Below are 26,007 nucleotides of genomic sequence, written 5' to 3'. Positions count from 1 at the left end.
AAAAACACAAATAAGAGACTGAGTGAAGCCTGCTCCCACCATACAATTATATGTAGTGAGAGTTGCATCATTTCCAACAGCTGAAAGAATACAGAGCCGTTTCAGCACTACATGGGCACACAGTTGCACCCACAGAAATGTCATGTCCTGTGTTTTGGAGGTGCAAGCGCATCGGCATGATACCTGTAAACACACTGGATTATCTTCCTGTGTCAGAAATCTGGTACCTTCACACATTCCGCTCGGGGCATGTATGTATTCCGTTACGGTGCATCATAGACGATGAGACCTCTGTCTGAATGTGACTACATTGGTTAAATAAAGGATAAATAAAACAAGACTAAAAAAGTAAATAAAATAAAGGTTTGAGTCTCACTGAAGAAAGAAGAGACAGAGTGCATCCATGAGGACTTGCACAAGTCCAGATTGATATGGGTTTAAAACATTAAGTGGCTGTTGCAATTTTAATTAGCCCCTTGTGTTTTCAGAGGAGAGACAAAGGGTGTTGTAATTCCTTTGTATGTGTCTTGGTGTGATTAGCCATCTGATCTGATATCAGTTGGTGTGTATTTTATGATGCATAATATGTAAATGTGACACCATTTTTTTAGAGATTCTGAAACCCCTGATGTCAACTGCTTTGTGCAAAATATATATTTTTTTAAACTCTACACTGTGTGGTCTGCTCCAAGGGCCCTGCCCTGTGCCAACGCCCCTATCTCCCCACAAGTATCACAATCATACTGAATTTGATGCCAGGTAATTAAGTATAACTGTATTATTACACGGCTCTTCAGAGTGGTGCAGAAAGTCCCATTCACATGAATGGGCCTTCCCAACGTGTGGGGGTCTGTTAAATCTATTTATTACACGGCTCTTCAGTGCTGCATAATGCTCCATTCACTTGAATGGGCCTTCCCAACGTTCGGCGGTCTGCTAATTCTGAATAACAGACCGTTGCTAAGTATAACAGATACTTGGAACAGGATTGGAACTTCATTCAAAAGTGAAAGCACACGGTTGATCAGCTGTGTTCTAAAGAATGTTTGATTCAAGTTCAGCGTGTTTTGTTGCAAACTATTTGTTTCTCAGCAAAAGCCATGATGAAACGGTAACAAATAGGCCTAGGCTATAGCCTATATATATAATGTGATATTCAAAAAAGTACACGGTGTTACTCAACAGACGTGGAACAGAATGGAATGGAACCTTCATTGTATCATTCCATACAGTCATGGTGGTAATGTTTCTCAGGCGCCATAATAACACATATTGTCCTTGACCTGAAGCTGAGGTGAGCGCAGTTCAACAATACACAGCACACAATCCACAGGAGTGACAACATCATTCAACAGCTCTCCCCTAACACCCACAAGCTCTGTTTCACTCTCACATGCGTCATGCTATATTTCATACATCCTCTGGACACTGGTCTACTTCTATCTTTCACCAGTGGCCATTGTTCCCTACCCTGTTAGCCTCTTAGCAGCCTGGTGTGCTGATATGGGCTTAAGTTACTGGGTTAACTGATCATGCCCATGATTCCAGGCACCTTGTCAGATTACCTCACACACATAAGGGCATTATGAAAACCCATAATGGGGGCTACAGAGCATGACAGCTCAATCTTTTCCATGCGGTCGGCAGGCAGAGTGTGCTAATGCAACGCAAGGCTATTGTTTGGTGGTGCTAAGGCGAAGGGACGGTCAGGTAGGTTAGATCAGGTAGCCTGTCAGTCACATAGTGCCCCTTCAAACTGGGCAAATCCCCTTTCACTACCTGGGCCTGCGCCACATCTCCCACAATGCATCAGGAAGCATGACGAGGGAGAGTGTAAGTAGCAGAGCATTGGGTCCACTCCATGCACACTCCCTACTCGGGAGGGGAAAATGAAGGGGCACTCGGATTACAGTGAAAGCAGAGAATGGTTACCGATAGTAATGACGGCATCTTAACATGAAGAGCTAATGGGGTTTCCAAGCAACCTGGGGGTTCCAAGGGGATCTCCGTCTTCCAGACAGTAGTCACTAGCCTATGGCCAGTTCACTTCATACATATGTCAATTAGTGGTGTCATAAACCACAGATAGTCGGAGCATGAGGACTGACAGTAACAATTAAACAGCAGGTTAAAGATCCCTCCCATTGCATAATCCCCTCTCTCTCTGCTTAGAAACAATCAATGCCTTCTCCTCCCGCGACTGGATCACATTAAATTCTGTGGGCAGGCCCTCTTCAGAGCTCAGATATGGACGACAATGCAAGGACCATGTCCACCTGACAACAACAGTAAAAAAAAAAAAAACCTCTGCTCTGCACACTGACTCTCTGTCCCACAATCCAACCCCACAGCATGTGTTTTTGTCAAGGTCTGTGTCACAACATGAAAGCCCCTGCTGACTAATTGTGGCCCATTTTGTTATGTTGGCTGAGTAACTGGCACTTGGCCTTTTCCTGTGATCTCAGTCCCCATCTCCTCGTGACATAACTTTGTTATGCTCTCAGGGCTCGCAGCATATCGGCAAAGTGGAGCACAGGGTCTGTGGGCTCCACTCCCCTTCTACAGTGAAATACCCACATTTTTCCCATGTCCCTGTCCCCCCCAGTGTATTGGCATTGGCTGCATTGCAGACAGTATATTATTAAGATGTTGAGCCAGCCACAGACAGATAATAAAAACACAGGAATGTGGCAAACTTTTAAAATAGCATGTATTGCATTTTATCGCAGACACAGCAGCAGCATCTTAACAAGTACACAATGCATATATATGATATATACAGTACTACTTCCAAACACATATGTCTGTTATGCAAGCAAAATAGTTCTCAGTAATCCCATCTCCGGTGGTGAAGTTGAGAGAGATAATCCAGTAAAAAAAAAAAACATAGAAATGATGTCCCATGGCAAAGGTTCAAAACATTTCCATTCTCACCATTGAAATCTGCTGTCACAACAAAAGAAAATCTCCAAATTAAAAAGGAGCATGCAGGCAATGATAAAATGTATGCTTTCTTTCTGTTATAGTTTGCTTAAAGGTCTGTTAAATCTATATAATCACTGGCAAAGTATATAATCACCGCTGTCAATGGCAACGGATTTTGTTTTTTTTTGGGGGGGGTTAATTGAAAGTAAAAGTCAGCTAGTAATACGTTGCCACGGAACACCTGAAACTGTCAAGTTCTATCTGTGTGGCGAACTATTTATTTTGTCAGAGGAAGCCATTGTGTTAAGTTTCTTTTCTCGTTTTCTGTTATAGTTTGCTTAAAGGATGAATAAATGAACACAATAGTGGACAGACACATAACTGGATCACCTCCCTGGGTTACAGTGAACTTTCATCAAAGATTCATGTAATTACGACAGATTCTCTCTGTTTATATAATCCTTTCTCAGGTCCAACAACAAACCTTCAGTTTATGACAATGTGACATCTGAATTAGTCCACAGGATCAGTGGTCAGTTTCAATCCAATAAGAGTCCTTCCAACTAATTAAGATGACAGAAATGATAGAAGATAGAATCCAGTTCTTTCTTTCTACCCTTAATTTGCTATTTGTCTGTGTGAAGGAATGAGATCATCACGGTACTTAATATTTATGTACAATGAAAGGCACTTCAGATAGAGGAAGAACAGAAAACGAGAGGAAAATTAACAAAAAGCTTTTTCAACATTTCAGAGACAGTTCATTTCCAAAATAACAGTATAATGTCGTTCTTTTACCACTTACAGCCGAATGCCATTACAAAAATCAAGATTCTATAACAAGATGACATCAGAAAATACCATCATAAGAAATACAGCACTTTATGTATTACTGTAACTGATTAACTTAATCAATTAATAATTATATGAATGAGATATGTAATTTCACTCATTGTTAAAGCAACAATACATTATTGTAAATCAAATCACTATTAAATGCACATAAATTATACACATTAACGCAAATGATAGGTAGTTAGATCATTATACTTGCCACTTTGTCAAATAATGTATTGTATTTTGACCGACAGACGTAAACTGAAATTTTAGGAATCTTTCCTTTTTCTGACTTCTTACTCTGCAAGGACACTGGATGAAGTCCTTATGCTATTGATATTGGGTAGAGCATGTGATAAGTTTAACTAGTTACAAATGTTGCTTCCATACTGAATAATTAAACAAATTATTGAACTAATGTAGTAGCGATAACAGAACAGTCACAGCACGTGCAGACTTCTTTGAAATTCTAAACTCTAAAAAAAAACATCCATGTCTAACCTACAATTTATGTGCTGGTGTCATGTATACAACTTTATAAAATACAAACAATAAATAAATTGCCTGATCCTTTTTAAATACCTTGAGATACAGTGGTGAATCCCCCCTTATGTCTAGTTCAGTCATCAGTACTTGTCCTTATCATTCTGCCAGTTACCATTGGCTTTGTTCAGAGAGGTGTTGCTGCCAAGTTTGGCTGCCGCTCCTGACTTCATGCTCTTGTCTGTCGCCTCGGCGACGGGCTGCTTATCCTCTTGTTCAGTCTCCCGGTGGTAGAAGTAGTTGAAGTTCGAGACGATGACGGGAACAGGCAAAGCAATGGTCAGCACGCCAGCAATGGCACACAGAGTCCCAACCATCTTGCCACCTAATGTTATGGGGCACATGTCGCCATAGCCCACAGTCGTCATGGTCACCACAGCCCACCAGAATCCGTCCGGTATGCTGGTGAACTGCGTGTCTGGCTCGTCCACCTCCGCAAAGTAGATGGCGCTGGAAAAGAGGATGACTCCGATGAAGAGGAAGAAGATGAGCAGTCCCAGCTCCCTCATGCTGGCTTTGAGAGTCTGGCCCAGAATCTGCAGGCCCTTGGAATGTCGAGAGAGCTTGAAGATGCGGAAGACTCGCACCAGCCGGACTATTCGCAGGATGGCGAGTGACATGTTTTGGTTCTGGGCACTGGCAATAATGTCCGGATTGTTTACTATCTCGGTGATCAGCGTCACAAAGTATGGGATGATGGAGATGATGTCGATGATGTTCATGATGTTGTTGAAGAACTCCTTTTTGCTGGGGCACACGATGAAGCGCACAAAAAGCTCAAAGAAGAACCAGATGACGCAGGCGGTCTCAACTATAAAGAAAGGGTCCGAGAAGGTGGCGGTGATAGTTTTGGGTGTGGCACTTGGTGGGGACAGGGAGGGGAAGTTGCCTTTGGATTGGTTCAAGGGCAAACCAGTAGTGGGCGGGACGCCCAGGTCATCTCGGAACTCCGGCAGGGTTTCCATGCAGAAAATGACAATTGAGATGGTGATGACAAAGATAGAGACCAGTGCAACTCCACGAGCCGCGTTGGAACTCTCCGGGTACTCAAAGAGCAGCCAGAATTGTCTGTGGAACTCATTGCTTGGCAAAGGCACCTCTGCCTCTTTGATGAAACCCTCGTCCTCCCTGAACTGTTCCATTGCCTCGTTCCCCAGTTCGTAGAAGATCATTTCATCTGCAAACACATCCAAGGGTACATTTGCAGGTCTGCGTACCTTGCCTCCAGACTGGTAGTAGTACAAAATGCCATCAAAGCTCGGTCGGTTGCGATCGAAAAAGTATTCGTTTCTCATAGGGTCAAAGTAGTCCATTCTTTTCATTGGGTCCCCGAGTAGCGTGTCGGGAAACTGGTCTAAAGTCTTTAGCTGTGTCTCGAACCGTAAGCCAGCGATGTTGATGATCACTTTCTGCTCTCCATGGTCCATGCCCCGCTTGTCCACAAACAGGTCCTCGCAGCACTCCTTGGCCAGCTTGCTGAAGATGGTCTCGCTTTGGGTGCCCTCGCTGTTCAGGAGCAGTTTCCAGTTGGATATGAGACTGGCACAGCTGGCGCGTCCCCTCGAGTTACAGGGTGGCAGAGTGGGCGAGGGGGGCAGCCCCAGGGTCTGGCCGTGCAGACTCTGCTTCCCCTTGGGTGAGGACTGCTGGGAGCACAGGTGGTTGCTGCCGACACTGCACTCGGGCATGTCCACCGCCAGAGCCGTCTTCTCATTTGGGTAGTCAGGGTCATCGAGGTCCTCCATGTTGCAGTCGACATCGTCCACGTTCTCAAAGTCTACCAGCGCAACCTCCATGGTACCTGTTGCCTTCTTCAGGCCCAGGATCGCAGAGCCGTAGGATTTCAGTAGTCCCAAACTGGATTAGAAACCGCTCCACCAGGGCAAAGAGGTAGTTCAACAGCATTCAGATGGTCACCAGTTCAGCTGGCACTGCCTCTCTAAAAATCTGTAAAGAGAGAGGTAAGGAAAAATCAGACAGTCTATGTGTCTGTGACTGTGTGTGTGTGTGTGTGTGTGTGTGTGTGTGTGTGTGTGTGTGTGTGTGTGTGTGTGTGTTGTTTGTTAGTGAGTGAGAGAAAGAAGATGACAGTGTGTGAGATCGTGAGAAAGAGGGACAGACTAAAGACCAAAATAGTTTTTTAGGAAGACAGGGTTAGAGAAAGAAACAAAAGGGGGTGAGAGTAAGGAGACGAGTGAGTAGCCATGAAGATAAACAGCCAGTGAGTGAAAACAAGACACAGAGGAATAAAAGGAGAGAGAGAGAGAGAGAGAGAGAGAGAGAGAGAGAGAGAGAGAGAGAGAGAGAGAGAGAAAGGGAAAGAGAGTGGATGAATGAGCGAGTCATGGCTTTTTGGCTTAGAGAGTCATTAGCTGCCTCTGGAACATGACGTCTGAAGGCACTTATGAGGCCAATAACTCGTTCCTTGGATACTTGTCTCTCTGGAAACCAGAGGAGGGCAGCTGGGAGAGGGTGAGGACACATATTTCTGGAGGTGTGAGCCTGACAGCATTTCCAAAAATGACTTACGAGGCAAAGCATGTGAAAAGGGTTATGCCTTTTCATCAGCATTGTGTGCACATTTTTAGATGTAGGTTTAATAACAACACATATGAAATGAAGTGCATCTGCACATTTCTGCGTTTCAGTACAACAAAGAGAAGATCTGGAAAAAATGTAAAGTAATGTATATTGCAATGTACAGATATTAGACTCATTTCTCTCTGATCCTTCAAAGCACTCTTCATATTAATTTGTTAATAGCTCTGCAAAATTCTACCCGTTTACACATATTGTTGAATGCCTCTGGAAAAAGCACACAAAAAAAACGTGCAGGACAAATAGATCTCAAACAGATAGATAAAAATAGATCCTCTTTTCTGTATCTGTCCATTCTCTATTACTCTGTCTGGCCCTGGAGCTGGAGACAGTAAAAGTCTACGCTGCCATCACCGTAGACATCTGAGAGTGCCATAAACCCCATCCTTGGCCTACCCCAGCACAGACTGCTGACACAGGAGCAGGTGTGTTGAAACAGCCTTTAGATCTTGCACTTCAGAGAGCCGGCAGAGCCGGCGATGACTTTTCTGACACGTCCATCAGCTGAACTCCCAACCTCCTTTTTTTCACAGCCACTGCCATTCACTTGACACCACAGTCCTGGTTTCTCCATCAGGCTCTATGACAGGCTCAAGAGCTTCCATTTACTCCTCTTTCACTGTTCCAATGACTCTCCTCTAAACTGATGCATGAACACTGTGGTTAGTAGAACTCTTTCTCTAAGGACTCTTGAATACATTATTACTGTACATATTTAAGTGGTCTGCACACAGATACCCACTTAAGAGCACACACGTGGCCCGAGACCTAGAGATCTGACCTACTGACTATAGATTCTTCCTGCGTGTACACCTTTTGCTTTTCTAAAGTATCCACTAATTACTGTTTATATTTGTTATAAGTAAAGTATTTTGAATTGACCAACAGTAAGAGATTCAAAGAAACTTTTCAGAGAATAATCTCCACTCACCTCTCTGTATTTAGTTATTTAGGCTTCACTGAGACAGTGGCATACTTCTCATTTCTTTACATGAAACCAGTCATGAAACTGTATTCGTGTATTCAGATATATATCTTCAGATCAATATTTGTGCTTTTAGAAAAATATGTTTTCTAACCAGAGGCTTCTAGAGGCTTGCTGCTTACATTTTTGGGTTGGACCATCAGGTTGTTGTGTTTAACAGTTGTTGTCTACCAGCAGCACATGTTTTGCACAAGTGCAGATGAAGTTCAAGTGTATTTACACACACTTTGTTTATCAAGCACCTAGTAGATTAGAAATATACTTGTTTTGCCAGGGTCTGGGCCAATCCTGCAACAACCCCTTAGGCTACGTTTATACGGTGACGATGAAAAGAGAAGACGCAGAAGTGGCGTCTCGTCTTCATTTTTTTATTCGAGTTTAGACGAGCATTCTCAGGGGGAAATCTTTGTTTATATGAAGACGCAAGACTATGTGATATTCGATTGGATATGCATTCCAGACCGCTGGGTGGTGGTGTGATAGAACCCCGGTACGTCACGCCCAAACATTCTAATTTGACAGTTTAGCCAGAGAGGTAATCAAGGATCTTTGGTTTAGCTGTTTAGATTGAGACATAACCCGGGTCGTCTTCAAAACTCTACACTCTGGAAGGAGTCTTCCGATTTTTGCGTCTTCAAGCCCCGATGGCGGGGTCGCCGTGTAAACGAAAGGCACTTATGATAAAATATTTTGTCGTCTTCCTTCGTAATCGTTCTCGTATAAACGGCCCCTAATAATAGCAGTCCAGCTGAACCCTTATAAGTATGTATTGCAGAAGAATGAACTGTGTGACACGATTAGGCTATTACAATTTTCTCTCATATCAATTAGAGCAGGGAAAAGAGCCTATGAGATCATCATCAACATGGCTAAACTCAGCACCCAATCTGACAGTAGCATAGAGCCAGTGAGAAAAAGAGAAGCCAACAGATGTTTAATTAAAGCCACCAAAAATGAGTCATCATCCATTGCTCCGATGCCGGAAGGGAGGACGGGGAACATGTAGGTCAGACAGAGGGGACGAGATTAGAGGGTTACAGTCTCTGCGTGGGAGACAGAGAAGGAAACACTCGAGGGAAAGAGAGAGAGATAGAGAGAGTGCGAGAGGGAGAACAAACCGAGGGAAACGATACAGGTATTTAGAGGATACCTCTGACGCACGCTTGTTTGGAGAGAAGTCACAAGGAACTCAGGCTAATGTTTTTTTTAGCAACAGGAAAGTTTTAATGAGATGACATGGGAAGATAGTGGGAAGAGACAAAATATTACAGCATTAGTACAGCAGATAATGTCTATACTATACTTAGAATTGTTAGCTTTCAACTAAAAAAATGACATAGGTGGTTAAAAAAGTTTGATTGTTTAAAGAAAAATGCTTTTCATCTGATACCATATTCACAGTCATTTCACACTCTTAGACCACAGTGTCCTAATTTAACGGTTTCCATTATCGGATTGAATAAAGCCTTTGACGTAATACAAAAGTGATACCTGCGCAACGTAATCCATGAAACTATTCCGATTGGATGCGTGCCAGCGGGTCAGCAGTAAATGTTTCTCAGTTCAAACTTATGAATAATCCTACAATGTTTATCTGCATCAATGGCCCTGCCAATCAACACACCACACACTGTCACCCAACTACAGCAAAATCATTAGCTCTCAGCGCCAATTGCCCACACACACACACACACACACACACACACACACACACACACACACACACACACACCCATACACTACCCATGGAAAAAATCATATCACCCTCTCTCTCACACCTGCTCACAATCACAACAGGCAGCTGCCTAAACACCACGCACATCGGTACAGTAAATAAAAGAATGAGGGTGCATTACTTACACTCACATGGTGTAGCCTAACCCTGGTGCTTGCCAAAGCCCTGGGCTCAGCCCGAACACCTCCTCACCTGAGTGGAGTGGGTTCCTGGGCTAAGGGACTGACCCAAGTGGCACTGGGATGAGCCCTGAAGTGCAAGGGTTGATCCCACATGTGTGTCCTATCTCTTTATTTGGGCTCAGTTTGGCTTAATCTATTAAAGCCACCATTGGGTAACTCTACGCTGAGGGGAAACCAGAGCTGAGGAGCTGGCAACACACACACACACACACACACACACACACACACACACACACACACACACACACACACACACTTGCACTCACTGGCACACACTCATTAGCACATGCACACACAAACAAGTACGTACACGCAAACAAAGAAACTCCCGTCTCAACACACACTTGGACACACACACACACACAAAATCATGCGCACATATCAAGGACATCACACATATTTTCCTGGCGTGGAGAAAGTTTGGGTCTCACCTGGCACGTTGGCTGGGCTGAGATGCAGGGTACCCATTTCAGTGCTCTTGATCATTTGATGACTTTCCGAGGTCTAGGATTTACACAGCAGCCCGATATCTCCACACCTGAAGAAACATATCAATATGCATGCACATCAACATGCTTTGTTCTCACCTTGGAAAATAAAGCGCATCAATAATCAGGACACAACAACAAAAAAAACATATCTCCCCAGCTTGGAAAGTCTATATTTTGCCTGGGCACAGTGCCAGGGAAGGGCACTGAAGTCTAAATAATTGTGTGTGTTTTAATGAGGCTACAGTGAGCAAGTATCCTAGCTCCTGCAACACCAAAACCTACCTGATCGGTTACATTGTACACAAAACCTTGCAGACTGGAACCACTTACTTACAGGTTGCACCGCCTGAATTGCTAACGAATTCATTCTAAATTCTTAATGTTTTAACAAGATGATTAAATCAGCGGTGATAAGTGGTTTGAGAGGAGACTGGGAGCGAAGATGACAGCAAACACCACAGGGAACTATTGGTGAACTGCTTTTCTTTTTATGCAAGGAGGGGAATAGACGTTGTTGCCCTGTAAATAAAAGAACTGAGAAATTCAAGCCTTGGGGATACTATGAGAAGCACAGTCACTCAATCCAGGCCCTCTGTCTAAAACGGTGCCCTACATTCTTAACACATGTGGCACGACCCCAAACTTTCATAATATTTCATATTAGATGGTTGTCTTACTTTTTACTTTTTCTAAATAGAACATTCTACACTAGCTAACTATTGTATTTTGCCATTGGATTTACATTTTTGTGAGGTTTCAAATTAGATTACAAATGGCCTGAGCAGATGGAGATGGAGATGATAAATATGTTTATCTCTTCTTAATGTGACCATGTACAACCCAAATGAATAAAACTAAACAATGATAAGTAGGAAAAGCTTGCATAATGGCACTGTAATGTCCAACAGCAGGGTTTTGGTTGACCTGCCATAAAACAGAGCAACCTCTGTCCTCTACTGAGCTTGCTCTATTTATATCCTGGGGCTGTGAGTTGGGCAACCTGTAACAATATAAGTATCGTTAATGGAAAAGAGCAGCTGCTATAATGGACTTTCTGCAGCAGTGTCAAAGGGCATTGGTATACGTGTTTCATCACGTACATCACAAATGGCAGGGACTAACTGCCTCATTTCTGTTAACACTGCAGAAAAACTGTTATGTTTATGTTATATAAAGGTATGCAGCTTTTACATTACAGTTTATTACATATTATACAACATAATCAAGAGTGATTTGACAAATTGTTGATGATATGACACATTATTTGCCATACAGGGGCATTAATCAGTGATGAATTGACAGGAATTTCCTCTCAGAATGAGGCAATGTGGATGGTGACAACATGCTGTATTTAGTTACGTTCAGACTTCAGCTTAGCAATTCTGCATTGGTTCACCCCAAATGCTTGTCATTGAGCCTGACCAGTGTTTGTAAACCCTCATAATTTTCCCCCAAATGAACTACAAGATTAAGTACCCCAGACCAGCTGTCCCACTTTAGCCCACAGTAGGGCTTTCCCCATGCCTTCCATTCCCTCATGTTTTTGTCGCTTGGAATTCCAGAAGTCTCTATAAGGTCTGAAATTCTCTGGAGACCAGAGAGACACTCAGACACATCATATCTCCTTGGAACCGTGTGTTCTAGAGCAGGTGTTTTTGGGCCAATGGCTGGCGGAATAACCCTATTAAGAAGATTAATCTGCCTGTGGTGGCTCGATGGCATAAGCCGAGAGGACCGCCTCCCAGAGATGAGCACTAGCTGCTATGGAGCCCTGCACTCAGTGAACGGAGCCAGACTCTATTTAGAAACATTAGAAACATCAGTTCACCACATAGACTGTCTTCTCAAACAGTCTATACCAAAGCAATACCCCCCCCCCCCCACACACACACACACACATACATACACAAGACCAGCTATCATTGGAGAGGGGAAGTAACACTTCCAGCTATAGTAGAGACTGCATTGGAGATCAAATTAAACTTGTAAAAAGGACTATAAGGACATGCATTACATTGTCTTGCTCAAAGATGGAAAGAATGGTCTCTATACCTTTTGACGCTCTCAGTGAAATACAGCCCAGCATGACACTTGGTGTCATCTCTCCAGCTATTCCAACTATGCACAGCTGGGAAGGAAGTTGTCACAAAAAGTGACACCGTACACGACTCGCCCCATTTCTCTAATGCTCCTAACACACCAGGTGTCCATGTCCAGGGGTGGGGAGTGAGTGGATGGAGAGAGAGAGAGAGAGAGAGAGAGAGAGAGAGAGAGAGAGAGAGAGAGAGAGAGAGAGAGAGAGAGAGAGAGAGAGTTTCTGCGACACACGGGGACATGTGACCCAGACTCTCTCTCTCTCTCCCTCTTCATCTCGGGGCCATATTCCCTGGAGTCCATGGCGTGTGGTCATTGCTGCATTGGAGAGGGCAAATACAAGACTCCTCAAAGTGAACATGACATGAGAATGACATAGCTCATGCCCCCTAATGGCAGACAGCCAATTGGCTTGCGGGGACATAGCCAGTCACCGGTTGCATTTCATAAGAGAAATGGGCAGATATTGATCAAGGACTTTAAAATCATTCTGCAAGGATTGGAGACCAGACTGGGAGGGTAGTGTGTTAACTGGTGCCTGGGGGTTGACATGGCACTTTTTGCTCTCCAGATAAGCTGTCAATGCGATCAATGCAATCAATGAACAATTTTGAAAAGAGCATTTCTATTGGACTTAGGCCTTCCAGAGAGAGAGAGAGAGAGAGAGAGAGAGAGTGAGAGAGAGAAAGGCAGGCCCCATTTGAGTGTTTCTGTGGTGGTGGTGAGCAGAGCAGACAGTGTGAGGATAGAATGACGTGGGAGTGTGGTGTTTGTTTCTGCTACCAGGCAGAGATGCCCGCGGCTGCCTTGGGCTTCCTGAGAATTCGTGCTGGCTTGAGATAGCTCTTCCTTGGCCATGGCTCAGATGTTTACAATAAAGAGGAAGGGCTTAAGGGCAGAAGGCGCCTGGATGACAAATTAACAGTCTGACCCCAAGGAGTGTTGTTTTACGAATGCACATCCATAAACACACGCGCCTGTACGAATGCACACACACACACACACACACACACACACACACACACACACACACACACACACACACGCGCGCGCGCGCGCGCGCACACACACGCACACATACACACACACGCACACAAACAGGCAGGCATGCTGCTACTGTATGGGTGAGGAATGCAAGTGCTTAGATGTTTAAACTATTACACAAACACACACATACACAAACACACATGACACAAACACAAACACACACGTACACACACACACACACACACACACACACACACACACACACACACACACACACACACACCTCCTGGGGCCCGCATAGACATCTGGGTGCTACAAGAATCCAAGGTCATGAAGAAAATATATATATACCACAGGCAACATACAAAAACACCTGTGCCAGTATGCACACACACACACACACACACACACACACACACACATGCACACAACCCAACAGACCTTTGAGGAGAGGGCAGATGGCCATTGATAGTATATTTTTACTACCATATTTCTCTTAAGACTCAATCAGGACGATGCAAGATCAGGATCCAGGCTTTATTCTTTTCAATGAGGGGCCAGTGGCCCTCAAGGGAGAGAAGTACATGTTTGTTTCACCCCATCATGGATTTCACCAGATTCTCAGTATTCTCTGACTTCTCTGAAACAGTGTACTAACTTTATGTTACAAACAAAAGAAGGAACCAACCCAGTTTGAATATGCAATAGAAAGGGAGGATGAGGATTAGGCCTCATCAGGTCTGGTCAGCTTCTATTGTCTTAAAACTACCCCCTTTCCTGGGAAGTTCCTCAGAGCAGGGTTGTGCACAATTCGAATTGCAATTCTGCTTCCTGTTTGCTACCTCAATTGAAATGCAAGTGAAATTCAAGACTTGAATTGGAATTTAAGAGCCAGTTTCAATTAAATTCTGGAATTTTGCACAAGCCTGCCTCAGAGGCCTGGACACATGCTGTTCTACAAACATTAACATTTCACACCTAGGCAAAAGGCCTAGACTGGCTTTCATTGAATTCAAGGATAAACAAAGGATGCTTGCATACAGACCAAAGACACACACAGGGTACACATGGGTGCAAAAATCACAGATGACCATAAGAAGTACGCAGTATGTACATTTACAGAAATGAGGCTGATTCACAACACTTTCACCATGGAAGTATTCCTAAAATGTTACTGAGTTTTCCTTGGCAATGTAAGAGGTCCCAAGATACTACAATATGTCCTTACTTACGGAGAAGTAGACACTCCAAGTACACATATTTGAATAATAATCCATGCAGTATTTGTTTTTTTCTTGTTTCATGCAAATATCAGAACAATCCTTCACCGATAAACAATCATATGCAATTATGTTGCACATTACTTGCCACAACCGTGCATTATACAAACACTATAAATAGCTTAATAGTTCACACATACACACAGCAAAGTAAGAATGCTGTGCATCCTCAAAGGATTCTCTAAGCCTGTCTGACTATACAGTCTTCATTTATCAGAAGCTCAGACTGACTAAATTAGTCAATTGGGCCTCATATCTCTCATTGGCATTAAAATGTTTACTGTGGGAGAGTTTCAGTGGAAGTAGCAGCATCTGGATCACATTAAGGTCCAAGTGCCCATCGGGACTCGAGTTCTGAGTCTGACCTGCGGTCCAACACCCCATCTCTCTCTCCCACTTGTTTCCTGTCACTTTCAACTGTCCTATCTACATAAAGGCAAAAGCCAAAAAAAAAAACCTTGACTGTAAGAACCCAGATGGGGATTCGGTGTGGGACTACGTCCAGCATGTCTGGACAGGGTTAAAGTGGCACTGGGAAGATTTGGAGAGATGGAGCAGAGAGGATGCTCTCATCCTCCTCCATCTCTCCTTCATCCTCCTCCCTCCCTCCTTCCTCCTACTCCTACCCTGCCCAGATGAGGCCACTCCTCAGGCTGCCAGCTGCTGCTGGGGCGCTTGCGATGGCTCCCTGGCTCTCACAGCTGTGATTAAAAACCCTCCTTGGGCCAGCCGATGGGAAGACCCTCCTGCAGCTTAATCACCAGGCGTCAAGACGGCCAGCAATTAGTAGAAGGGATGGTGTGTGTGTGTGTGTGTGTGTGTGTGTGTGTGTGTGTGTGTGTGTGTGTGTGTGTTTGGGGCGGGGGGGGGGGGGGGGTCTGCATAAATCTCCCATCTCCCCCCGCTCTTAATTTGCATCCAATCATAGAAGGCACAAAAAAGAATTATATACAGTATATGTATATATATATTTGATAAAAAAAATAGAGGCTGGCAATTTATCTGTTGGATTGTAAAAGCCAGCAATTACCAAGGGAGATGATGCATGCCGAGATGAGACTGGACAGATCCCAGGCAACAGTGACAAATCTGTGCTATTTGAGGATGGAAAATAATAACAAAAAAGTGTAATTTGACCAGCTTATTCACAGCAGTAGTTGGGTGGTTTTCACATCAGATACATGACAAGGATAGAACAGTCGACAGTATTAAAGGCCTTGGAGCATACAATGACTTGTAAAATTGCATTCAGTTAATAGCAGCTAAGAAGAAAGAGGTCGGACATTGTAACATTAGAACATTTTTGCAAGTTACATGTAACATTTCAAACTTAAGACCTTTCACTTTTGAACTTGTGGGTGCCTAACCCTTCCTCTCTACCAACCTTCACTAGAGTACAAAGGACATTGGAAAAGCACAAACAGAAGAACATAACTACAAGATTGCATGTACATACCCACCTACACATACACAGGCACACATATGCACACACATAATACACAAAATGACACACAAAAAAACATATGCCCACAACCAAGGGAAATGTGCCCACTCAGGGAATTCCTACACAGGTAAGCCCCTCTCGGATCACTGCCCTGAGCTTTACCCTGACCAGCCCTGTGATGCCCCGCTGGGTTCAGAAACTCATTTCCTGGGGCAGTTGTTGTGTTGTGAATGTGGGAGGGTGGAGTCGGGTGGAGCTGTATTGGGGTAGAGAGAGAGAGTCCTTCCAACTACCTCCTCCATCCCCAAACCCTGTCATCACCACCACCATCACCCCCATCCCCTGTCTATAAATAGCCCAGCCCCCACCTAGTGTCCATCTGTGCGGCAGCCTGGGCAAGGACAGGGCAGTGGAGTCGGCGGGCACGGGCAAAAACTCACCACAGACGCTGGGGAGCAGTGGCCTCTGATGCCCACGCGTAATGCGTCGTAATCCCTCACCACCCAGCGCGCTCCGGGAACAGAGAGCGGGCATTGATCCCATAACACCCCCCTCCCCCCCTCCCCTACACACACTCACACTCACACACACACACACACACAGAAACACACACACACACATATATACTTATTTCTGCTCTCCACCCCACTCCCACTCCCATACACCCTGTATTGCCTCAACTCAGCCTCTGTTCCTCTCTCCAGGCATAAGAGATTAAGCGCTTCTTATTTACTGAAAATATGACATTTTCTGAGAGCTTCATGTTTTTTACGAGAGCAGAAAATGCGACCATCTGTTTGTGGAGAGCCATACTGTCTCCGCTTTGAGTATTACTGTATTGTGATAACAATACCAGGACCCGGTACTATGTGCTCATGGCCACAGTTTTCTCTACTTGAATGTTTCACAGAAAAGTTTTTTTTTTTTAATCCATTTTAACAGCAAAGCCATTACAGTTTTTTCCCCTGATTGCTAGCGCACCTGGTGCAATTCCCAATTTTCATCCCCACAATTATCAAAGTGACTCTCATATACAACATCCAACTTCAAGGTCACGGTCGCAGGCTAAACCACAGAAGTATGATGAAGACTGACTGAAGAGCAGTTTGTTGCTCAACATAAGTCCTTACAGTTACAAAAGTGACTGAAGGGTTAGGGTGAAGTCACCAATTATTGCTATGGGATTGCATAGAAAACTTACCGTAAGAACAAGGTCAACATTTAGATACTGTCTTTAGATGCTCTGCGTGCATCTAAACAGTACAAACATCATATTGAAGCAAATTATGTTTACAACCTGCTGCAGTGATGCAGTGAAATGGCTCACTTTAATGTTTGTTCATCCTATGTATGATTGAACACAGGGGCGCCTGCAGGAATTAATGCTATGGTACGCACACCCATCACTGACCCCCCCCACCCGAAAAAAACATTTCACGCGTGCGTGGACAATATTTGTCCGTTTCCCGGTTTTAGGTCCGTGCATTGGTCAGCAAAAAAGTAGCATAGCAACATTCACATGCAATAATACAACAACAACGTCTTCAATGACCTATTCATTTGGATAACTTGATCCAGCCCTACTGTATACAGGCTAAAGTTACCTTTAGTTTTGTTCTAGCTTACCGTGACGTCTGGCTTTAAACAGCTGTCTAATGCAGTCTAACGTTCTGACAAGCAATTGCCTACCTTGTTCTTGCCCATCTGGAATAACTCCTCTAGCTTTGCTGCATCCATCCTTTCTGTTTTCGTTATTTAAACTTGTGATATCCATGATGAGTATTGAGTTAGTGAATTAACTCAACAATGTGTGCTGATAACCATATATAGATAGCCGAGTAAAAGAAAACAACAAGTAGCCTAGTTGCGTGCCTGCGTGCGTATTCTCTCTCTCCTGCTCAAACAAAATGTGTGCGTGTTAATTTTGATAAGGTATTCATTAACTTCAATAGAAAATTGTAAATTGTAGCCTGATGGCATGCAGCTAATGGGAGATACTGTCCATAGTTGGGAAGGTATGGTGGGCCAATTTGATGTGAATATACACACACACGGGAAATTTTCTCTTGGTGGTGAGTAGCCTGATGGTACGCACAGTGCGGACGTACACCTGCAGGCGCGCCTGATTGAACACATGAAAGGTGACAATGAATTTCATCTGAAACTTGTCTTCAATATTCTTTCTCTTCCTCATCCTAGTGTTTGTCCATCACCAATTCTCAGGTGCTGTGCAATTCTTCAAAAGTAGACTGGCTACCACTGGCCCTTTTAAATTATTCTGCAGTTTTGATAGCTGATTTAATTCTGTAATTTGGTGAAAACGTGCGCTCAGTTGGTGATACCTGTTGCATGTGATTACAACTATAAACCATGCATCTTGATTCAATTAAAGTACACAGATCCAATAGCCTTAATTCTATTAATAATTCATTAATAATCAAAAATCACTCATCTTACTGCATCAGATTTTTACAGTTCAACGAAAACACCCTGAATTCAAATTGGTTACTTCATGTAGAAATTATGTGCATTACTAACTACCTATAATACTATGATGGAGAGAAAAAATAGTGATTCTGCCATAAAAACATTGGCAGATATTTCTGGAAGTCTATAAAAAGAAATTTCACTGTTTCGTCTGATGTTGTATGTGTAATCTGTCTCCTTGACGTCAAATTTACATTTGAAAGGGATTAAGTCACATGTACATCTACACCATCAAACTACATAATTGTCATTATGTTTATTTGTTTATGTTAAAATACCCTCCATTTGCCGATTTCAAGGGCGGCTACGAAATTGAACCCTCGAATACGGCGGTGATCACTGCATCTTACTGTATGCCTAAATGACAGACATAGCCTATGCTCTGGGTAAGCATCTACCAATCTCTGGCCACACAAACCTACGCGAATCTATGCTCGAATTCATATTAACAGTTTCATACATGTCAAATGAATCACATGTATGAAATGCTCTCTGAATAATTGATAGAGTGCACAAGAGTTGACTCTCCGCTGACAACTGTGCAACCGCTGCTAACTAGGAAGGCAGTGGTCGAGCTGAGGAGCGCAAGACATTTTAACTAAAAGTGGAAACCCAGTAAAACACACGAGTGTAAAAGTAACGTAATACCTCTTTGCTCAGGCGGAATATCCTTGAGAAGTGCCTTGCACTGTCCGTCAAAGTTTTCAGCTCCCCTCCATGGCTGTCTTGGAGAACCCACGAAAGGACAAGGGTTATCAGTAAACCAAGGGACAGCGGCACAGAAGGCTAAGCGAACTGTTTAACACAGGGGAGGCCAGATGTGGCTGTGATATAACAGTGACAGCTCGTTTCGTTTATTTGGCTAATTCTCGGACTGGAGGAGTAAACAAACATGAGAAAAATAAATAAATATGAGTAGGTAGATTGAAGTGCAGCCAGAATATTTCGGTTTACAGGAGAGATGCACGACATCAGCTAGTGCCACGTAGGCTACTGTAGGCTACTGGAGATACTGTATATAGCCTACTGGAAGAAATGAAAACTGGAGTAGGCTGAGAAAACTTTCAAGGTCACAGTAGCATACAGACAACATACACACACACATTCACTAACAGCAGAAAAAGTAATTAAAATGTATGATATAAAAAAACACAACTAAGCAATAAGGACTGTAGAAGATAAAGAATATACTAATATACTAAAATACAAATTATACTAAATAAAACTTAATCTAAATCAATTCTAAAAAACAGTATCCACATAGTGGGTGATTAATCAATCAGGTGCGCTTGCAATGACTGAAGCAGGGACTGAGACTGTGGTCCTCTGTGCATAGGTAAGGTAAGTCCCTTAAGTGATGCATTGAACAGTTCAATGGCCCTGGGGATGAATGACTTCCTCAGTCTGTCTGTTGTGCAAGGCAGTGAGCGAATTATTTACCAGAGGCCAATGATATCAATACTTTAAAATAGTGGACATGCACACAATACGCGATAGTGAAAACAATTATATTAATAAAAATAAATGAAACTGAAACAGGGCCACATGGTCTGGCATTCAAATTGTCCCTGTAATATATCGCCCTCCACTGGCAAATGCTGTTTAAAGTCATTTCAATCATTCGGGGCAAATAAAAACATCTTCAAACAAAGACTTTCTAACTTTAACTTTCTAACTGTAATTAGGTTACTAGAGGGGGTGTAATCTTGCAGATTTCTGGTAATAAAGTGTATTTCTTTTCCATTTTTATTTTGTGAATTGCTGTTGCTTAGATAGGAAGCAGATGATTGTTTGGGTGTTGTATTGTAATATTATACAGTGCCATCACAGTTAAAAAAATGCTTTACTTTTCTATCTTCCAAATTTGATATGTAATAGAATATATGCATATAATTACTATACAATGCAATACATACCTACAACTTATTGCAGTAATCAGCCATTCTTTGTGTGGAAAAAGTTCAAACTTCACAGAATCGCATTACACAGAGTATAGAGTCTTTCAAAAAAATATGAACGGGAGTTAATGGAGAGATAACAATTATTTTTTGGTCCAGTTTGAATTGTGCCACGAATTTTACATATGATGTGTGTGAATTTAAAAGATAATTTTTCACGTCAAGAAAGTACTGTTGTTCGATAGACTTCAAAAGTTATGTTGGTTTTGTGCGAATCCGCTCAGTGGACTACATCTCTCGTCTCGAACACTGATCTATAAAGAACATAGTTACAAAACAAACTGCAAATGTCTTTACATGAAAAATTATCTTTAAAATTGACAAACATCATATGGGTAATTCAAGGCACAAGTCAACCGGGACCAGAAAATAATTTCTTTTTCGCCATAGACTGGCGTTCAAAATGTTTTGAAAGATGTTCAAAATGTCATCAAAATGTTTTGAAAGACATGGAGGCAAATGGAAGTGGCGTCACTGGGACACTCTATAGGACCTTTTCTCTCCTGCAGCAGCCTGTAATGAATATAGAACCGTCTCCAAGTCTCAACACAAAAGAAGGCGAGAACAGGCGACAGTTATTGAACATGTTACATTCTAATATCATTCCAGCAGACAGGATACAGAGGGCTTAAAATATCCCAGCTCCATTAATATTTCACCAGAGCCTTCTCCATCTTCTGAGATGGCTTCTCTGGCTACTGACTTTCACAGCACATGTTTTCCTGCTGTGAGTTCCTTGTGTCCCAGTCGTTTGCTGTGGAGAGTGTATCTGTTGCTGCATTCTCCCAAGTGCGTTGAATGTGCAGTTTGAGACAAGAAGGGCGGAAGGGGTTCTAGCATGCATGTATGCACCTACACACACACGCTCACACACACACAGGGGCGGACCTGCCATTAGGCATGGTCAGGCAATTGCCTGGGGCCTCGGCCACCAGGGGGCCTCGTCATCCCCGTATCGTATTTCGTTTTTTTGTTGTTGTTTTGTTTTGTTTTTTAAATAAATGATCACCGCATCCAAACAATATATTCTAATCCATAATAAAGATTTTTTTAAAAATTGCCTCATGATTGCTCATAAACTCATCATAAAATCAAATGACTGCAGGTCCGCTTTCTGTCACCATAGCAGCAACTAGCTAGTCTGAATGAGGTCTTGGTGAGGTGTGGAGTTGAGCGATTGACAGCAGCCATGAAACGTTTCCAGAGTGGAAGTGATAAAAGAAAAAGGGAGGAGGAAGAATTTAGAAAGATATTGCCTAAATTAACCAACTTCTTCCAGTCGAAGAATTCTTCCACGGAAGAAAGTAATTTGGATAGTGATGCAACAACATCTGCTAAGCTGGGTGGTGTAGCTAATGCTAGCTACAACAGCAGCGATGCACCACCACCGGCAACTCAAACTTGCACTACATATTCTTCTACTGATGATGATGATGATGATTATGATGTTGATCTAAGTGAAACAGTCGTGAGGGACAAGATCACTGTCACTGCCGAAGTCCGCACTGGTGCTGGTGGTGCTGCTACGGACACCATTTCAGTAGCAGAAGCTTTGGGTGCAAACGAAACCAGTAACGTGAGTAGCTCTAACACAATACCTAGCACTAGCCTACAGTTATCAGTGACGACCCTGGGTTATGGCCAGACACCGTAAGAGATGCAGAGCGAGTTGAAATCGTTAAAAAAAAGCCCTGTGCTCGGAGGGGCCTCGGGATCCTTTGCCTTGGGCCTCAAAGTGTCCAGGTCCGCCACACACACACACAGAAACACACATACGTCTGATCAACTCACCCATTTCACAGACTGTAAATAACCAGGGTTGGGGTGGTGGAGTGTAGAGGAAGCTGTCAGACAGTAAAACCTCGCTGACTAGGGCTCCAGTCATGGCACAGGTTGTGGGGCCAAAACAAGCATGTCCACGAATCGTGAATTCAAGAGCACCCTAACAGAGAACAACAGGAAACCATTTGAAAAATGGATGCTTCCATGTACTTGGAATTGTTCTATGAATGTTGCTCAGAGGACACATACAGTAGTAGCCTATAGTTCCCAAGGAGTCACATCACTGAGATGATATGCAGGCAAGGAAGAGTATGACGCGAGATTTGATTAAGCTCATTATTAAATATTTAATAGAATGAAACCAGAGGGAATGAAGCTGGAGTACAATGAATAATGATTTGAGATTCATTATTTTACCTGGCCAAATCTAAATAGCAGCACTTTGAGTATTTTGTGCTACAAACCTCTCCAGCCTTCACCAACAGACCAATGATATCCATTTACCGTTGCCATTATGTGTCTTACATGAACTGCATGTCTGATCCATGGACTTTTTTTGTTTTGTTGAGGCATCGACTTTTGTTTCTGTTAAAATCACTGTGATTCTCTTGCCACCTATCTGTCTGCCTAACAAAATTCTTTATATTAGAATAGCCTATAGTTTAGTTATCATCTAACCAAGTAGATAACTAACCAGCCAACATACTAATAAGTTGATATCCTAATTCAAATGTATATGTTAGGACATAATGATAACCTTACAATAGTCTTTTCCCCTCAAACTTTCATTCACACATACAAATGCACTTCACAAAGCAGTATGGCCTTATGGGAGATCCATTGGCTGTCAATGATTGCACTTGGAAAATTCAAGTCTTCTTCCACACTGAAAATCAGAGTAGAGTGGACCAGTAGCCCTGGCCATCACCATCAGAAGCAATCACATGTACTTCCACGCTGTCTCCTTGTTATGATTGAAGTGGCTTTGATCTTGCCATGTTCAATTACCCATGAAGGTCAAGTGTGCAATGTGTAGACTGGCCTCACAGAGACCGCTTTGACATCTCTTTGACATCACATTTGTAGCTTAATCGGTGGTAACTGTGGTGGTAAACATTGAAAAAGAGAGACAACTTGTTTGTTATTTGCTTTCAACTGTTTTTAGAGAGGTCTGGCTGAGCTAAGTCTTTTTTTCTCATAGTCTGTGACACCATTCCCTCTCAGTCTTCTGTCCCTGTCCTTCCTTCAGGGTCAGCAACAAGGGTGGACAGTAACTAAGTACATTTAATTGATTACTGTACTTAAAGGAACCATATGTAAGAAATGTATTTCAATTAATCATAAAATGGCCCTGATATGTCACTAGACATTAAGAAATCATGTTAATTTCAAATACTTATATCACTGACAACACTAGTCCGGCCAGGATATTGTCATTTAAAAAGTGAAGTTGCAGCCCTCAACTGATGTTGATGCTGTGTTTTGTCATATCATGTTGTGTTTTGGCCTGATGCGCCACCCTCCACCTATCTACTAATCACAAAGTCAGTAGTGTTTCGGCATCCGGGTTGGCAACCTCGAGTCAGGGGGGAGGGGGAGGGCATACACCGATCTACAGTAATTTGAAAGTGATTGCAGTACCAGTTTTGGCCACAATCTTACATATGGTTCCTTTAAAGGAGAAATCTGGCGAGTTTTCGCATAGATCTCAGCTCCTCGAGTTCACCGAGTACTGTCAGTACGAAAAATTTACCTAGCTCGAGTTGTTACAACCAGGAGCTAATGCAGCCAGGCAGCTACAGCGCTATACGCTGTAAATGGGAGCTCACGGACATGCCCCCAGAGTGTAGCGCTGTATAGCTTCCTGTTTGTGTTAGCTACTGCTGTAGCAACTCGAGCTACTGTAGGTAAAACCGATTGTTTTCATTTTTTGACAGTACTCAGTGACCTTGAGAAACAGAGATCTATGTGAAAACTTGCCGGATTTCTCCTTTAAGTATGATTTTTGAGTATCTGTACTTTATATTAACATCTTTTGGAAATTATGACTTTTAACTCCTCTACATTTTAAAGACAAATACTGTACTTTTGACTCCACTACATTTGAAATATGAGCATGATGTACTCATCACTATTAACCAGGTTTGAAGTGATTCTTTAAATGCAATATTGTGACAGACCATCTTGAAGTTCATTTTTTCAGTAGTTCAATTTGATCTTGGCTCTGATAATGATGGTGACAGCAGATTCTTCAGAAAAAACATCCTCCATAGCCTGGGAGAACCCAGACGAACCTGTTAGAAATTGAGATTTGAGAAGTGGTCTGGTGTTAACCAGGCTATCCTCCATGATCATTGTGAAGTTGGAATGAAATTAAACAATCACTGGACATTTACCACATAGCTTTTAGCCTACATCATTAAACGATAAATAAGCTACTAAATGGAGTTATCTGGTTTTGTATGTGGCGATGAAAATGTTTTAGTAGAGAATGAATAATGATTTAAATTAGGTTATTGCATCCATTTGAACAGTTGTAAAGTTATAAAAAATAGGTCAAATATTTTTTGTTGGATGTAAGGAACTAAAGGTCTGTTCAAGTCCTATGACCAATCCAAGGGTGTATACCCTATTAATGACCAAATAAACATTACATTACAATACATTAAAAAGGAAAAATACTTGTAATTTTGAATACCTAAGTATTTTTAAAAGCAAGTACTTCTATAATTCAACATAAGTAAAAATCTGACTAACACTTGCAACTTTCACTTGTATTGGAGTAATATTTGACACAGAGTATCCATACTTTCACTTAAGTAAAGGAATTGTGTTCTTCGTCCACATCTGGTCAGCAAAGGTACCTGTCTGCAACTGAGTGAGGATTTACCAGACATAAACCTTTGGAAATGTTTTGTGTATCATGTCAGACTGTATAGTGATCTACAGTACTGAACAATTGATCTGACATTAGCCTTTGAAGGTCCATGGGGATGAAATGCACCTTGTAATTCTGAACTGTATTGTTTTACCTGACATCTGATAGGGCAGAGACGATTTTACTGACAATTGACAAGTCACACAAACCTGCTATAGACCTACTGTAACCCAGCAAGGGAGGACTGGAAGTATGGTTGAACATTAGGGGCTGGTTATGTCACCACCTATTAGAATGATTTATTGCCTTTTCTGCTTTAAGACATTGCGTCAGCCATTAGATTTGTGTCATTATCAACCTTATATTATACCTTGTCCGGATGTTAAGAACCTGTTGAAAGCACATTTATCATAGAGAAAGGACTTACTGTAGGTGTGTATTACGTGTTAGAATTCCTTTACAAACTGCATAACCAACAGGTCTCCATACTGAGCAGACGTTTGGTGGCTCACATGGTATTAATCACTCTGAAAAGGTCGGAATCTCTGAAGAAGCTCTCCAGGCCTTTTTTGTCCAAGATTTTGAACAAATGCCCAAATGGTTGCACAGTAAGACGTACAAATATGGTCTGGGCCGTATGATGAATATAGTGTGATGGCTGTTAAAGATGGTCAGATTGTTCCAGTCTTGATCTAACTTCATGTCTTCAATAGGGAAATAAAACACTGGTACCTCCACTATGATTTTGTTTCTAATTGCACCATATCACAGCAGTATCACTTGTACATGTAGTATTTCTCA

General features: G+C 42.5%; 1 protein-coding gene across 2 annotated transcripts; it reads right to left on the bottom strand.

The window, feature by feature from the left end:
- Positions 1 to 3,941: 3,941 nt before the first annotated feature.
- On the bottom strand, positions 3,942 to 19,277 carry LOC121714183 (potassium voltage-gated channel subfamily A member 10). Of its 2 annotated transcripts, XM_042099392.1 has the most exons (4): positions 19,237 to 19,277; positions 10,237 to 10,343; positions 4,345 to 6,252; positions 3,942 to 4,092 (listed from the first exon to the last, which is right to left on the bottom strand). In XM_042099392.1, the coding sequence occupies exon 3, from the start codon at positions 6,099 to 6,101 to the stop codon at positions 4,389 to 4,391; it is 1,713 nt and encodes a 570-aa protein (XP_041955326.1). In that variant the 5' UTR covers positions 6,102 to 6,252; positions 10,237 to 10,343; positions 19,237 to 19,277; the 3' UTR covers positions 3,942 to 4,092; positions 4,345 to 4,388. The 2 variants fall into 2 exon arrangements, with proteins under 2 accessions (XP_041955326.1, XP_041955325.1); XM_042099391.1 differs by having other exon boundaries at positions 3,942 to 6,252.
- Positions 19,278 to 26,007: the final 6,730 nt, after the last annotated feature.

This window comes from Alosa sapidissima, chromosome 7, assembly GCF_018492685.1.
Source record: "Alosa sapidissima isolate fAloSap1 chromosome 7, fAloSap1.pri, whole genome shotgun sequence".
Taxonomy (NCBI): Eukaryota; Metazoa; Chordata; class Actinopteri; order Clupeiformes; family Clupeidae; genus Alosa; species Alosa sapidissima.
This window is presented reverse-complemented; position numbering and strand designations above follow the sequence as displayed.

What these genes read in the sequence shown, in the direction of transcription:
- LOC121714183 (XM_042099391.1), bottom strand. Translation starts at nt 6,101, where the DNA reads ATGGAGGTTGCGCTGGTAGACTTTGAGAACGTGGACGATGTCGACTGC.